The sequence below is a fragment of the Phyllobates terribilis genome, unplaced genomic scaffold (genome assembly GCF_046119375.1).
Source record: "Phyllobates terribilis strain yellow unplaced genomic scaffold, ASM4611937v1 Scaffold_3__8_contigs__length_932513732, whole genome shotgun sequence".
Taxonomy (NCBI): Eukaryota; Metazoa; Chordata; class Amphibia; order Anura; family Dendrobatidae; genus Phyllobates; species Phyllobates terribilis.
This window is the reverse complement of record NW_027362763.1, coordinates 616836405-616854031: the sequence shown is the minus strand read 5'-3', so window position 1 is coordinate 616854031 and position 17627 is coordinate 616836405. Positions and strand designations below refer to the sequence as shown.

The 17627-nt window shown below is 49.5% G+C and overlaps 1 protein-coding gene across 3 annotated transcripts in view; it reads right to left on the bottom strand.

The window, feature by feature from the left end:
* THBS2 (thrombospondin 2) overlaps positions 1-17627 on the bottom strand; it is a 1066666-nt gene that overhangs the window by 783722 nt on the left and 265317 nt on the right. For all 3 annotated transcript variants that reach the window (XM_073671497.1, XM_073671496.1, XM_073671498.1), the window contains one exon: positions 9418-9502. In XM_073671497.1, the coding sequence (XP_073527598.1) occupies positions 9418-9502 (85 nt within the window). The remainder of the gene's footprint in view (positions 1-9417; positions 9503-17627) is intronic.

Here is a 17627-nt window from a genome sequence, read left to right as displayed (position 1 = left end):
GCGGTGAACAAGCAGAGCAGAGCGAAACCGCAAGTCCAGTGAACAAGCAGAGCAGAGCGAAACCGCAGGTGCGGTGAACTAGCAGAGCAGAGCGAAACCGCAGGTGCGTTGAACAAGCAGAGCAGAGCGAAACCGCAGGTGCGGTGAGCAAGAAGAGGAGAGCGAAACCACAGGTGCGGTAGACAAGCAGAGCAGAGCGAAACCGCAGATGTGGTGGACAAGTAGAGCAGAGCGAAACCGCAGATGAGGTGGACAAGCAGAGGAGAGCGAAACCGCAGGTGCGGTGAACAAGCAGAGCAGAGCGAAACCACAAGTCCAGTGAACAAGCAGAGCAGAGCGAAACCGCAGGTGCGGTGAACTAGCAGAGCAGAGCGAAACCGCAGGTGCGTTGAACAAGCAGAGCAGAGTGAAACCGCAGGTGAGGTGAACAAGCAGAGGAGAGCGAAACCGCAGGTGCGGTGAACAAGCAGAGCAGAGCGAAACCGCACATGCGGTGAGCAAGCAGAGGAGAGCGAAACCACAGGTGCGGTAGACAAGCAGAGCAGAGCGAAACCGCAGATGTGGTGGACAAGTAGAGCAGAGCGAAACCGCAGATGAGGTGGACAAGCAGAGGAGAGCGAAACCGCAGGTGCGGTGAACAAGCAGAGCAGAGCGAAACCGCAAGTACAGTGAACAAGCAGAGCAGAGCGAAAACCGCAGGTGCGGTGAACTAGCAGAGCAGAGCGAAGCCACAGGTGCGGTGAACTAGCAGAGCAGAGTGAAACCGCAGGTGCGGTGAACAAGCAGAGGAGAGTGAAACCGCAGGTGCGGTGAACAAGCAGAGCAGAGCGAAACCGCAGGTGCGGTGAGCAAGCAGAGGAGAGCGAAACCACAGGTGCGGTGGACAAGCAGAGCAGAGCGAAACCGCAGATGCGGTGGACAAGTAGAGCAGAGCGAAACCGCAGATGCGGTGGACAAGCAGAGGAGAGCGAAACCGCAGATGCGGTGGACAAGCAGAGCAGAGCGAAACCGCAGATGCGGTGGACAAGCAGAGCAGAGCAAAACCGCAGATGCGGTGGACAAGCAGAGCAGAGCAAAACCGCAGATGCGGTGGACAAACAGAGGAGAGCAAAACCGCAGATGCAGTGGACAAGCAGAGGAGAGCGAAACCGCAGATTCGGTGGACAAGCAGAGCAGAGCGAAACTACAGATGCGGTGGACAAGCAGAGCAGAGCAAAACCGCAGATGCGGTGGACAAGCAGAGCAGAGCGAAACCGCAGATGCGGTGGACAAGCAGAGCAGAGCAAAACCGCAGATGCGGTGGACAAGCAGAGCAGAGCAAAACCGCAGATGCGGTGGACAAACAGAGGAGAGCGAAACCGCAGATGCAGTGGACAAGCAGGGGAGAGCGAAACCGCAGATTCGGTGGACAAGCAGAGCAGAGCGAAACTACAGATGCGGTGGACAAGCAGAGCAGAGCAAAACCGCAAATGCGGTGGACAAGCAGAGCAGAGCAAAACCGCAAATGCGGTGGACATGCAGAGCAAAACCGCAAATGCGGTGGACATGCAGAGCAGAGTGAAACCGCAGATGTGGTGGACAAGCAGAGCAAAGCGAAACCGCAGCTGCAGTGGACATGCAGAGCAGAAAATAGCAGAAGGTGCAGGCAGGCAGGACAGGGCTATGTTCACATGGAACAGACTGGAAAATACAGGAAGATAGTTAGAACACAGGAGGTAGATACGGAGGTAGGGAGAGGGGACAAGCAGAACCAGATACACACAAGGTACTTATTATGAAGTAGCGAGTGGATACAAAACTCACAAACAGAAGTACAGAGACAATGAGTTGGAGTTAGGTGCAGGTTCAGACACTGCAGGAAAAGGGAAGGTTCGGACATAGAGACAAACAGGTAACGGGCTAGGACACAGTTCAGACAGGAACTGAACCAGGAACAAGATACAGGAACGAGCCTGGGAAATCAGCCCCCAGGGAGGCAGAACAGACTAGAAGTCACAGATACAGGTAACAGGCCTGGATATACAGCCCCCAGGGTGGGGGAAACAGACAATATATAGGACAGGACCTGGCAACTCAGTTGCACAGAACACACTGTAAGAAAGTGTTGCTCAGGCACCTCGTACTGGGTGGAGGGGGTTTAAGTATCCAGTGACTCACAGCAATAGACTGGGGAGACATTAGGAGTGCGCACACAGTAACTATAAGAATCAGGCAGTAACCGCGCTGCCACCCTAAGCAATCAGACAAGAGACACAGCAGGTACTGGAGCAAAGTGTGCAGCCTGGACTGATAGGTAAGATGGCGGTATTGCATGGTGGGAGGTGGTAAGCCATGCCAGCATGCCGCCAGGGATGTTACATCTGTGACTTCTAGTCTGTTTCTGCCACCCTGGGGGCTGAGTTCCCAGGCTCGTTCCTGTATCTTGTTCCGGGTTCAGTTTCTGTCGGAACTGTGTCCTAGTCCATTACCTGTTTATCTCTATGTCCGTACCTGCCCTTTTCCTGCAGTGTCTGAACCTGCACCTAACTCAAACTCGTTGTCTCTGTACTTCTGTTTGTGAGTTTTGTGTCCACTCGCTACTTCATTGTACATACCTTGTGTGTATCTGGTTCTGTTTGTCCCGTCTCCCTGCCTCCATATCTACCTGCTGTGTTCTAACTATCTGTCTGTTTCCCAGTCGGTTCCATGTGAACAGAGCCCTGTCCTGTCTGCCTGCACCTTCTGCTCTGCGGTTTCGCTCTGCTCTGCTTGTTCACCGCACCTGCAGTTTCGCTCTGCTCTGCTTGTCCACCGCACCTGCGGTTTCGCTCTACTCTGCTTGTCCACCGTACCTGCGGTTTCACTCTGCTTGTCCACTGCACCTGCGGTTTCGCTCTGCTTGTTCTCCACACCTGCGGTTCTACACTGCTTGTCCACCGCACCTGCGGCTCTGTTCCTGTATCCCAGTCTGTACTAGTCCCTATCCAGCCTGCGTTCCTACCTGCCAGTATCTGCCTGTCTGCATACCAACCATGCCTGCCAATACCTGCCTGTCTGCATACCAGCCGTGCCTGCCAGCACCCGCATGTCTGCATACCAGCCGTGCCTGCCAGTATCCACCTGTCTGCATACCAGCCGTGCCTGTCCGTTCCAGCATTTTCCGGTGTGGGTCAACAGCTGTGACCGGGGTCTGACCTGGAGTAGCACCTGGGCCACCTCCCTCGTCTCTCCTCAGACCACGGAGTCGATTAAGCCGCCGTGTGTTCGTGGTCGGATCTGGTGAGGCCCCTAGTCACGGCCCTTCAGGCACTCCTCGGGTCGTGGCCCAGTGGGACCACTAACCACGCTCATGCCAGTCAGTCCAGGCGCAAGCATAACAGTCTCCATGCCACTGTATGATCAATATATGACTGACAGAGCATTTTTGGGTAGTCTGGCCAGAGTCAACGTCAGCACCCGGGCAAGTGCTGTCGGGACTTGGGCAACTCTCCCAGCATCTGTGCAGGGCCGCTGGCGCTGTATGATAGCTGTCCCTTTACCAGACATGGCCGCGAGCAGTGTGCTGTATCTGCTAATAATGACACGGCCGGGCTGACGCTGCGCCTTTAATTGTGCTTGTATGTTGCCCCTGCCGCGTCATTACTACCAGACACAGCCGCACAGTGTACTGAGCCTGGTCATGTCTGGTAAAGTGACGGCAATCTAACTGCACCGGTGGTCCTGCACAAAAGCTGGGGGCGCGGCCCGAGCCCCAACAGCAAGTGGGCCCCCCTGGTGTTCCAGGGCCATGTCTGTGAGTGTCGGCCATCAAACAGGCGCCAGCGGCACTACACAGCCACATGACAGAGGAGCTGAACGTGAGACAGGCTGGGGGCAGTTGAGCGAGGCTTGTTCCCTACTTCCCTATTTTCCATATTAAAAATATTTCTAAAGTGTCTGCGTGTGTGTGCATGTATGATGTGTATGACTGTGTATATATATTTATGTCTGTTTTATAAGTGTTTTTATGCATTTGTCTTTAAATATGTACACTACCATTCAAAAGTTTGCGGTCACCCAGACAATTTTGTGTTTTCCATGAAAACTCATACTTTTATTTATCAAATGAGTTGCAAAATGATTAGAAAATATAGTCCAGACATTGACAAGGTTAGAAATAATGATTTTTATTTGAAAGAATAATTTTCTCCTTCAAACTTTGCTTTCATCAAAGAATGCTGCCTTTGCAGCAATTACAGCATTGCAGACCATTGGCAGTCTAGCTGTTAATTTGCTAAGGTAATCTTGAGAAATGTCACCACATGCTTCCTGAAGCCCCTCCCACAAGTTGGATTGGCTTGATGGGCACTTTTTGCGTACCATACGGTCAAGCTGCTCCCACAACAGCTCAATGGGGTTGAGATCTGGTGACTGTGCTGGCCACTCCATTACAAATAGAATACCAGCAGCCTGCTTCTTCCCTAAATAGTTCATGCATAATTTGGAGGTGTGCATTGGGTCATTGTCCTGTTGTAGGATGAAATTGGCTCCAATCAAGCACTGTCCACAGGGTAATGCATGGCGTTGCAAAATGGAGTGATAGCCTTCCTTATTCAAAATCCCATTTACCTTGTACAAATCTCCCACTTTACCAGCACCAAAGCAACCCCAGACCATCACATTACCTTCACCATGCTTGACAGATGGCGTCAGGCACTCTTCCAGCATCTTTTCTGTTGTTCTGCGTCTCACAAATGTTCTTCTGTGTGATCCAAACACCTCAAACTTTGATTCGTATGCCCATAAAACTTTTTTCCAATCTTCCTCTGTCCAATGTCTGTGTTCTTTTGCCCATATTAATCTTTGCCTTTTATTAGCCAGTCTCAGATATGGCTTTTTCTTTGCCACTTTGCCCTGAAGGCCAGCATCCCTGAGTCCCCTCTTCACTGTAGACGTTGACACTGGCATTTTGCGTGTACTATTTAATGAAGCTGCCAGTTGAGGAGCTGTGAGGCGTCGATTTGTCAAACTAGAGACTCTAATGTACTTGTCTTGTTGCTCAGTGTTACGCTCGTGCCTGGACTGACTGGCATGAGCGTGATTAGTGTTCCCACTGTACCATGAACCGAGGAGTGCCTGGAGGGGCGTAACTAAGTATCAACCCGATCCGACCAAGGTCGCACGGCGGCTCAGTCGACTCCGTGAACCAAGGAGGAACCGAGCAGAGGGACCAGGTGCTACTCCAGGTCAGACCCCGGTCACAGCTGTTGACCCACACCGGGGAATGCAGGAACAGGCAGGGTAGACTGGCATACAGGCAGGTGGGTATTGGGAAGCACAGCTGGTATGCAGACAGTTGGGTACTGGCAAGCACGGCTGGTATGCTGACAGGTGGGCACTGGGAAGCACGGCTGGTATGCTGACAGGTGGGTACTGGCAAGCACGGCTGGAGTGCAGACAGGGAGATACTGGCAATCACCGCTGGAGTGCAGACAGGGAGGTACTAGCAGGTTGGAGCGCAGGCTGGATAGGGTCCAGTACAGACTGGGAGACAGGAACAGAGCCGCAGATGCGGTAGACAAGTAGAGCAAAGCAAAACGGCCGGAGCGGAGGACAAGGCAGAGCAGAGAAGAACCGCCGGTGCGGTGAGCAAGGCAGAGCAGAGCGAAACCGCAGGTGCGGTGGACAAGGCAGAGCAGAGCGAAACCGCCAGAGCGGTGGACAAGGCAGAGCAGAGAGGAACCGCCGGAGCGGTGCGCAAGCAGAGCAGAGCGAAACCGCAGGTGAGGTGGACAAGACAGAGCAGAGCGAAACCGCCGGAGCGGTGAACAAGGCAGAGCAGAGAGGGACCGCTGGTGCGGTGAGAAAGCAAAGCGGAGCGAAACCGCATCTGCGGTGGACAAGGCAGAGCAGAGCGAAACTGCAGGTGCGGTAAGCAAGCAGAGCAGAGTGAAACCACAGGTGCGGTGAGCAAGGCAGAGCAGAGAGTAACTGCCGGAGCGGTGGGCTACACAGAGCAGAGAGAAACCGCTGAAGCGGTGAGCAAGCAGAGCGGAGCGAAACCGCAGGTGCGGTGGACAAGGCAGAGCAGAACAGGGCTGAAGGTGCAGGCAGAGAGGACAGGGCTCTGTTCACATGGAACAGACTGGAAAATGCAGGAAGATGGCTAGAACACAGGAGGTAGATACGGAGGAAGGGAAAGGGGACAAGCAGAGCCAGATACACACAAGGTACTTACTATGAAGTAGCGAGTGGACACAAAACTCACAAACAGAAGTACAGAGACAACAAGTTGGAATTAGGTGCAGATTCAGATACTGCAGGAAAAGGGAAGGTACGGACATAGAGACAAACAGGTAACAGGCTAGGATACAGTTCAGACAGGAACTGCTACTGCAACGAGATACAAGAACGAGCCTGGGTATACAGCCCCCAGAGTGGCGGAAACAGACTAGAAGTCAGAGATAACAGGCCTGGGTATACAGCCCCCAGAGTGGCAGAAACAGACTAGAAGTCAGAGATAACAGGCCTGGGTATGCAGCCCTCAGGGTGGCCGAAACAGACAAGATACAAGACAAGACCTGGCAACTTAGAGGCAAGGAGCACACTGATAGTTAGTGTTGCTCAGGCACCTCCTTCTGGGTGGAGGGGGTTTAAATATCCAATGACTCACAACAATAGGCTGAGGATGCATTAGGAGTGCGCTCACAGCAGCTATAAGAATCAGGAAGTAACCGGGCCGCCACCCTAAGCAATAAGACGAGAGACATGCACACAGCATGAACTGGAGCAAGGTTTGCAGGCTGGACTGACAGGTAAGATTGCGGTCTTGCATAGTGGGAGGTGGAGCACTATGCATGCACACCGCCAGGGATGTTACACTCAGTTGTGCAGCGAGGCCTCCCACTTCTCTTTCTACTCTGGTTAGAGCCTGTTTGTGCTCTCCTCTGAAGGGAGTAGTACACACCGTTGTAGGAAATCTTCAGTTTCTTGGCAATTTCTCGCATGGAATAGCCTTCATTTCTAAGAACAAGAATAGACCATCGAGTTTCACATGAAAGTTCTCTTTTTCTGGCCATTTTGAGAGTTTCATAGAACAAACAAATGTAATGCTCCAGATTCTCAACTAGCTCAAAGGAAGGTCAATTTTATAGCTTCTCAAATCAGCCAAACGGTTTTCAGCTGGGCTAACATACTTGTGCAAGGGTTTTCTAGGGTTTTCTAAACATCCATTTGCCTTCTTACACAGTAAGCAAACACAATGTACCATTAAAAACTGGAGTGGTGGTTGTTAGAAATGGGCCTCTATACACCTATGTAGATATTGCAATAAAAACAAGACATTTGCAGCTAAAATAGTCATTTGCCACATTAACAATGTATACAGTGTATTTCCGATTCATTTAATGTTAGCTTCATTGAAAAAAAATGTGCTTTTCTTTCAAAAATAATGAAATTTCTAAATGACCCCAAACTTTTGAACAGTAATGTACGCATGCCTGTATGTGTACGTATCTGTGTATATTTTTGTGAATGTGCATGTCTGCGTACCGTGTGCATGTGTATGAGTGCATGTCTTCATGTATGCATGTCTGCATACTATGCGTGAGTGCATGCCTGCGTACTGTGCGTTAGTACATGCCTGCGTACTGTGTGTGTGGGCATGTCTGTGTACTGTGCGTGTCTGCGTACTGTACGCGTGCATGTCTGCGTACTGTGCATGTCTGCGTACCGTGTGCATGTGTGTGTGCATGTCTGCGTGTGTGCATGCCTGCATACTGTGTGTGAGTGCAAGCCTGCGTACTGTGCGTGTGTGCATGTCTGCGTAATGTGCGTGTGTGCGTACTGTGTGTGTGTGCTTTTCTGCGTACTGTGCGTGTGTGCATGTCCACGTACTGTGCATGTCTGTGTACTGAGCTTGGACTTATAAACGCACTTCTTTCCCTGGCAAAATAACAAGAGAGAAGGACTACACAAAGGACCTTTCTCAGCCGGAGGATCCTCCATGGAGGCTGCAGATTCATCCATCCTGCTGGAGCTTCTTTGGCTGGTCCTCCTTACAGATCCACGTTTCCACACGGTACGGCTGCTCCCTCCACTACCACGAGGGCCATGCTACTCCACACGCTCTTGGGGCTTCCCAGGTAGCAGCTGATGTTGCTGCTGCTGATCAGAATCTCCTCTCCATCGTACCAAGGGAACAGGTGGGCTGGAAAGCATCTAAGCAGTGGAGGTAGCTTCTATAATACTGGCCACTGCTTCCGGTACCTGTAACTTCCAGGTCACATAACCCCTGCGCACCATCTGGTCGTACTTCGCTGCTCCCACTTCCCCCTTTCCTCACAGCGAGGACACCCCCCAGCAGCAGTTCTTCAGTGTGACCCTGGTGCATTCACCCTCTGAGCGCGACAATAGTCGCGTCACCGCCGTCCTCTGAAGACATCACTGGCCGCGCTCCTGGCCATGTCATCATACCTCTCCAGGCACTAAGCACTCCCGGATTGCTGTGGTGAGAATCCAGGACCCCGGAGGCACATGCAACGCTCGTCGCCCGAGCCATGCCAAATCCGCCCATCCTCAGGCATGGGATGCGGCTCAGCTCGCAACCGCACATGGAGCAGGCCCCTTGAGCCCACCAGCTTTCTGAGACCCTGTGCAGGCCGAGGTAGAGAAGGCATCCCTGCCCGAATCGGACAGCCAGGCCCGGGGAAGAAAAAAACTTCTAATCTTCTGATCATCACAACACAGGTAAGCCTGTATAGGCTCCCCCATCAAGAACAGGAAGCCAACTGAGTGAGGCATCCTTTTAGCCTGTAGGTTTAATGTCCTTAGTGGGAGGATCACCTCTCTCGTGGTGCTGCCATGATTGATCGATAAATCATCAGTAAGTCTTTACCTCTAATCTGTCACTTACATTTATGCCGTGCTCAATGTCCTCAATGCCTTCACATTCTGGTGAGGTATTTATATACTATATGTAATGCAAAATAGAAAGAAAAACACCCGCACCATTCAAACCTGCGTACATCAGTGCAGCCTTGTGGAACTGATTGCAGCTTCCTGACTTCAGGATCAACAGGTGCTCCACCCAAGGAAAATAGTCTTTGTGAAATTGAAGAAACAGATGAAAGGGTGACACTCTTATGTCCCATAAAAACTCTTATTTATTGAAAAAAGTTAAGACATGGAAGCAGGGGAACGGGTCTCCAGTAGTCCTGCTGGTGACCCGCTCCCCTGAATCCTTGTCTTAACTTTTTTTCAATAAAGAAGAGTTTATGGGACATAAGAGTGTCACCCTTTCATCTGTTTCCTCGATATACTGTATGTAAGTTAAGAAAAAAATTATTTGTCACCACTGCAATAGTCTCAGGATGATTGCAAAACAAAAAATGAAGACGAATATTGTCATATGTCTATTATTTCGCTAATAAAATTGATCATGGATTTATAAAGAAGTACCTGCGTGACTTAGATGGCAACCTTTTTTTCTTAAAATATCTTCAATTGTGGAGTCAAATATTAGTCTAACATTTTGAAGCAGTCCCTGTAAATAAAAACAAAACATATTATCAAAACGTTCAGCATAATTATCTATCATGTACCAAACACTGACTCCATTGAACATTGGTGTTCTCAGAGTTTGTTAAAACTTAATGTTTTTCGTCATATATTTTCAGATTCTAATATTCCTACAAAGCAGATCCGGATAATAAAGTATACTGCTTAACGTCTAAGGTGGGTAGAATGTGAAACTGCTGGTTGTTGCCTGTTATGAACTGCTGTGCATCCTTTAGGTTGCATGAGTATGTTGACAGACTGCTCAGATTTTATTTCTACTACGATCATTAATGTATACATGTATTTTTACCAGGGCCGGTGTTAGGGTGGGGCAAACTAGGCATTTGCCTAGAGCCCCCACTCCCCAGGGGCCTCCAGCCAGTGGCGTGTCGTTAATAGCGGCAGACCACGCTGCCACTATTGGGCCCATGAGTCAGGGGGTCGGTGCCAGTGATCTGGGCCCCGCGCCCGGCATTGCACATTCAGCTGTATCAGAATCATAGATGCCCATACAGTTGAAAGCAATGATGGAGGAGAAAGCGTCAGGCCGAGGTAGATGCAGGGGGCGCCATGACGTCACTTCATCGTGCCACGCTATGCCGGACAGTGCAGTTGCTGAGGAGACAAGCTGCAGAGACCGGAGCAGCGGGGGAACGGGGAGAGGTGAGTATTGTATTTTTTTTTTAAATCAGTGAGTACATGGTGGCCATTATACTGGAGGTCTATGGGGTGTCCATTATGGTGGCTATTCGGGAGAAGTCTTAAAGGCAATTGGGTGAGGAACAAATAAGTGTGGACTAGAGAATGTGGTCTTGGGAGGACCGGAGATTATGTGAGGGAAGATATAGGGATATTAGTTTAGAGATATAGGGAGGAGAAAAATTATGGATGGCTCTGTAGGTCAATGTTAGTAGCTTGAACTTGATACGCTGAGGAATTGGGAGCCAATGAAGGCATTTGCAAAGGGGGGAAGCAGAGGAATAGCAAGGAGAGAGATGAACTAATCAGGCAGCAGAGTTAAGTAGAGGTAGGTCCCAGAAGAGGATGTTGCAGTAGTCGAAGCAGGAGATGAACAGAGCATGCACAAGCATTTTAGTAGATGGAGGATAGGACGGAATCTGGAAATATTTTTAAGTAGGTGACAGGAAGTGACGAGATCATGGATGTGCGGTTTGAAGGATAGGGCAGTCAAGGGTTACTACTAGGCAGCGGATTTCTGGTACAAGTGAAAGTGTGATGTCGTTTATTGATAGATCAGGTGGGGAAGATGTGTGAGGTGGAGGAAAGATCATGAGTTCAGATTTGTCCACATTGAGCTTGAGGAAGCAAGGGGTAGAAGAATGAGGATATGGCTGTGTCAAGGACGCCAGCGAAGACACCGGGGAGATCACACAAAATCTCACCGCTGCCGTAACTTTGTCAGGGTTTCACAGGGATTCGTGCGCACATGACCCCGATTACTCACTACATAGCTTTCGGCAAGCGAGGAGAAAGAGTATAGCGTATACACCTCCAGATTCCAACGCATGGAATATGTATATACGCCCCCGTACGGTTACTGCCAGCTTCACCATAGCCCAATTAGTATAATTCGCTGCCACCACGACCCAATTTGAAATATAATACAGGCCGGGTCAGACGCCTGCGTTCTGGTAGCGTATATGGCTTCGGGGCAGGGAACGATTACAGAACAAAAGAAACAGAACTATTACATTTCATATTTAATCCAAAAGGGAGGCAGTGTTATTAAAAATATACAAGGATTTTACAAAGGGGACATTTACAGTACAGAATATACAGTTACACAAAATAAACAGGATTAAAGAAGACTTACTATAAAGATTGCTGAGACGATTCAGTATAGGTGGAGGGGAGGCACTCCAATTGGACTGTTATTAAACGTGACCCCTTTCTATATGAGATATATACTCCCGGCAATGAGTCCTGATCCATCCTCAGTGGAGTCTTTTATGCTGAAGGGGGAGACCGGCCCACACCCCCCTGTGCTGACATCACGTGGGCTGGGCTCCAGCCTTCATATTTTTATTAGAATCTCTAATTTCTGGGATAACTTATCGCCGGTTGGTTGCAGAAGCCTGAAAGTGGTACCATATTTTCTATTATGAATTTATCTTTCTCCAGAGACCACACATGACTGGCCTTCAGTCTGTTATTCTGGTACTTTTGTGCCACAGCTCACTGGAGGGGCAGACATCAACGGAAAGTTATGTACATAGTTCCTTAGCTGACCTCGCTACTAAGATTATGGGTCCCATTATTATCAGAAGTATGGAACTTTAGATATTCCATATTCTGTATTGGTGCCGGCCCAGCTGCATATTGCAGCTGGGAATTGTGAGTGTGTTTGAAGCCTAAACGAGCTTTCCTCCTCATCCAGGTGTAAATTATCGCAGGCCTGCATCATTTGAAGCTACACTCGCATTTTAATTGTGTTGGTAGCAACCTTTGTGCTAGCATTTGCTTACAAGGCACTTCTCATGTGTGTGTTAATTTGCACACAGACAGATGGTGGATTGTCAACTCTTCTCCTCTGACCAATGCTATAGGGGAGGGGAAATTAAGAGGGGTCTGGGAGGAAGAAATTCTTAATATTTTCTTAATATTTTTCTGACAGGCTGATAGACACTCCAGGATTCTGCACAGCAGAGAGGCAGGTGGTAGTGGAAGCCATCGAACTTTATGAGCTGTCCCAGGACAAGGGTATAGATGACGAAGAGTAGATGTCCAAGATGGAGCCTTGAGGGGCTCCAACAGAGAGAGGGTGGGATGAGCAGGTAGTGTGGAAGTGGGAGACACTAAATGTGTGGTTGGAAAGGTATGAGGAAAACCAGGATAGGGTTAAGGTCTTTGAAATCAAAGGAAGAGGGGATCTGTAGTAGGAGGCAGTGGTCAACTGTGTCGAAGGCAAAGGATAGGTCTAGCAGGAGGAGTATACAGAATTGTCTGTTAGCTTTGGCTGTAAGTCATTAGTAATTTTGTTCAAGGCAGTTTCAATGGAATGATGGGGACGGAAGTCAGATTGTAGGTTGTTGAAGAGTTAGATGGTGTTACGAATCATAGTTCCAAGCTCCCACCTGGTAATGGAGCTGGTACGGTATGACGCATCTCGGATAGCAAGCATCACCATTGTGCTGACCCGGGAGGCGAAGTAACCATGCGTGCAAAGAATCTGTCCCAATCTGGTGTGATATCTAGTTCTGGTATTGTGGGATGTGTGAGGACACAGAAGCAAGTAGTTTGCTGTTTATTGCAGTTTCCATGTGCTTGGTGGTTTATAGTGTTAGCATTAGGTTTTGCTATTACAACAGGGTTTCCTCATTTTCCTTTTGGTTACACTTTCTGGGGTTCCAGCAGAGATAATCACCTGGTCTGGTGACAGTGGGCCTGAGAAGGGCTATGCCAAAGTCCCCCTTCTATTTAATGGTAGCTGGGTGAAGAGTATTTCCAGCCCTCAAGGGCTCGCATAGCTGATCAGCTTATGCCAAGTGCGTCTGTGGCTGCGCCTTTGCTGGTTTGGTGACAGTCTTTTGGGCCCCTCTTAGAAGCATAACAGCATAAGCAGACTCAAACAGCACTTCCTTCCATGGTTCAAGAAGAAGAACCGTGCATTCCGCAGCAAGATCATTTTGATGCATGATAATGCCCCGTCTCATGCTGCACATAACACATCTGCATCTCTGGCTGCTATGGGCATAAAAGGGGACAAACTTATGGTGTGGCACCCATGCTCCCCTGACCTCAACCCCATTGAGAACCTCTGGAGCATCATCAAAAGGAGTGTCTATGATGGCGGGAGGCAGTTCACATCTAAGCAACAGCTCTGGGAGGGTATTCTGTCCTCATGCAAAACAATTAAAGCAGAAACCATCCAAAACCTGACAAATTCAATGGACGAGAGAGTTCAGAAGCTCCTTTCGAACAAGGGGTCCTATGTGCAAATGTAACATCACCTAGAATAAAGTTTTGAGTTGAAAACTGTTTGATTTCAGTTTGTAATAACCTGCTAATGCTTATAATTTCAAAAATGACCATTTTTTGTTCTTTATTAAAATGAAAAGGTTTAAAACTCTGCTGTGCATAATAATTTGGAACATGCATTTTGAGTTTTTTATTTTTTTAAAAATATACTGTTATCATAGGCAGTTTGTACAAAAACCTTTCAATTGTACTATAATAGTTATTTGGCGGGAAACTTACAATGACTGCAATTCATATAGGTAATTTGGGAAAATCTGAGAAAATATTATTTGCATAATAATTTGGAACACAGTGTATGGATATATAGATATATTGATAGATAATAGATATATGGATAGATAGATAAATAGATATATGGATAAATAGATAGATAGATAATAAATATATGGATAGATTTAGATAGATAATAGATATATGGACAGATAAATAGATAGATATATGGATAGATAAATCGATTTATAGATAGATAGATAATAGTTAGATATATGGATATCTATAATATAACCGGAGGATGCATACCTATGTCTGAAGCCTTTATAGACTGCTAAAGAGAGACACGCCTGCGCAGTCTGGTTCCAGACAGAAGAACGCATGGAGCCGTTACAGGTAAGACGAGTGTGTATAGCGCCGGAGATCACTCAACGCATACCGTCATCTCCGGCGCCATACTTACATACTTACCTGACCGGGAGGAGCATTGCCGTGGCGCCTCTCTTCTTGCCAGAGACCCGGACAGGAGTGAGGCGTCCGAATCGACGCATGCGAATAGCGCTATCCGGCGCCATTTTACTGAAGACACATTTGCAGTGTGTCTTCAGCAAAATGGCGGCAGAAAGCGCGGTATGGGCACACGCGTACTCTGGTGCCACACTCCTCCTCAGGACGCCGGCATAACAGGGCACAGCGCTGGAGCACAGGGAAGAAATGTTAGTATAAGTGTTTATTTTTTTGTTTGTGTGCAGCGTGATAGGAATGAGGGGTGCCATGCATACTAGGATTGGGGGGCGAGGGGTGCCATACATACCAGGATTGGGGGGCGAGAGAACCATGCATACCAGGATTGGGGGGTGAGGGGTGCCATACATACCAGGATTAGGGGGTGAAGGGACCATGCATACCAGGATTGCGTGGTGAGGAGACCATGCATACCAGGATTGGGGGGGGTGAAGGGACCATGCATACCAGGATTGGGGGGTGAGGGGACCATGCATACCAGGATTGGGGGGTGAGTGGTGCCATGCATACCAGGATTGGGGATGAGGGGTGCCATGCATACCAGCATTGGGGATGAGGGGTGCCATGCATACCAGCAATGGGGATGAAGGGTACCATACATACCAGGATTGGGGGATGAGGGGTGCCATGCATACCAGGATTGGGGGGTGAGGGGTGCCATGCATACTAGCATTGGGGATGAGGGGTGCCATGCATACCAGCATTGGGGATGAGGGGTACCATACATACCAGGATTGGGGGGTGAGGGGTGCCATGCATACCAGGATTGGGGGGTGAGGGGAGCCATGCATACCAAGATTTGGGGGTGAGGGTTGTCATGTATACCAGTATAGGGAAGAAGGGGTACCATGCATACCAGGATTGGGGGGTGAGGGGACCATGCATACCAGGATAGGGATGAGGGGTACCATGCATACCAGGACTGGGGGGTGAGGGGACCATGGATATCAGGATTGAGGAGTGAGGGGGGACCATGCATACCAGGATTGGGGGGTGAGGTGACCATGCATACCAGGATGAGGAATGGGGTGCCATGCATACCAGCATTGGGGGATGAGGAGTGCCATGCATACCAGGGTAGGGATGAGGGGCCAAACATACCAGGTTTAGGGATGAGAGAGCCATGCATACCAGGATGAGGGATTGGGTGACATGCATACCAGGATTGGGGAATGAGGGGGCCATACATACCATACATTCCAGAATTGGGATGAGGGGTGCCATGTTTACCAGGATGAGAGGTACCATACATATCAGAATAGGGATACGGGTACCATGCATACTAGGAAGATGGATGGGGTGCCATGAATACCAGGATAAGACTGAGGGGGGCATGCATATCAGGATGATGGGTATCATACATATGAGAATAGGGATGAGGGGTACCATGCATACCAAGATAGGAATGCGGGGTACCATGCATACCAGGATGAGGGATTGGGTGCCATGCATACCAGGATTGGGGGATGAGGGGGCCATACATACCAGGATTGGGAGATGAAGGGTGCCATACATACCAGAATTGGGATGAGGGGTGTCATGTATACCAGGATGAGAGGTACCATACATATCAGAATAGGGATGTGGGGTACCATGCATACCAGGATGAGGGATGGAGCACCATGCATACCAGGATGAGGGATACCATATATACTAGGATAGGGATGAGGGGTACCATGCATACCAGGATGAGAAATGGGGTGCCATGCATATCAGGATTGGGGGATGAGGAGTGTCATACATACCAGGTTTGGGGATGAGGAAGCCATGCATACCAGGACGAGGGATTGGGTACCATACATACCAGGATTGGGGGATGAGGGGTGCCATACATACCAGGATTGGGATGAGGGGTGCCATGTATACCAATTTTGAGATGAGGGGGCCATGCATACCAGGATTGGGGATGAGGGGTGCCATGCATACCAGGATTGGGGATGAGGTGTGCCATACATACCAGGATTGGGGATGAGGGGGCCATGCATACCAGGATGAGGGATGGGGTGCCATGCATACCAGGATTGGGGATGAGGGGTGCCATGCATACCAGGATTGGGGATGAGGTGTGCCATGCATACCAGGATTGGGGATGAGGGTGCCATGCATACCAGGATTGGGGATGAGGAGTGCCATGCATACCAGGATAGGGATGAGGGGGCCAAACATACCAGGTTTGGGGATGAGAGAGCCATGCATACCAGGATGAGGGATTGGGTGCCATGCATACCAGAATTGGGCGATGAGGGGGCCATACATACCAGGATTGATGGGTAAGGGGTGCCATAAATTCCAGAATTGGGATGAGGTGTGCCATGTATACCAGGATGGAGAGGTACCATACATATCAGAATAGGGATGCGGGGTACCATGCATACCAGGAAGAGGGATGGGGTGCCATGAATACCAGGATAAGGGATGGGGTGCCATGCATACCAGGATGATGGGTACCATGCATATCAGAATAGGGATGAGGGGTACCATGCATACCAGGAGAGGAATGTGGGGTACCATGCATACCAGGATGAGGGATTGGGTGCCATGCATACCAGGATTGGGGGATGAGGGGGCCATACATACCAGGATTGGGAGATGAGGGGTGCAATACATACCAGAATTGGGATGAGAGGTGTCAAGTATACCATGATGAGAGGTACCATACATAACAGAATAGGGATGTGGGGTACCATGTATACTAGGATGAGGGATGGGGTGCCATGCATACCAGGATGAGGGGTACCATACATACCAGGATAGGGATGAGGGGTACCATACATACCAGGATGAGGGATGGGGTGTCATGCATATCATAATTTGGGGATGAGGAGTGTAATACATACCAGGATTGGGGATGAGGGGTGCCATGTATACCAAATTTGAGATGAGGGGGCCATGCATACCAGGATTGGGGATGAGGGGTGCCATGCATACCAGGATTGGGGATGAGGTGTGCCATGCATACCAGGATTGGGGATGAGGGGGCCATGCATACCAGGATGAGGGATGGGGTGCCATGCATACCAGGATTGGGGATGAGGGGTGCCATGCATACCAGGATTGGGGATGAGGGGTGCCATGCATACCAGGATTGGGGATGAGGGGTGCCATGCATACCAAGATTGGGGATGATGGGTGCCATGCATACCAGAATAAGGATGAGGGGTACCATGCATACCAGGATAGGGATGTGGGGGGCCATACATATCAGGATTCAGATGAGGGGCCATGCATACCAGGATGAGGGATAGGGTGCCATGCATACCAGGATGGGGATGAGGAGTACCATACATACCAGGATGAGGGATGGGGTGTCATGCATATCAGAATTGGGGGATAAGGAGTGTAATACATACCAGGATTGGGGATGAGGGGTGCCATGT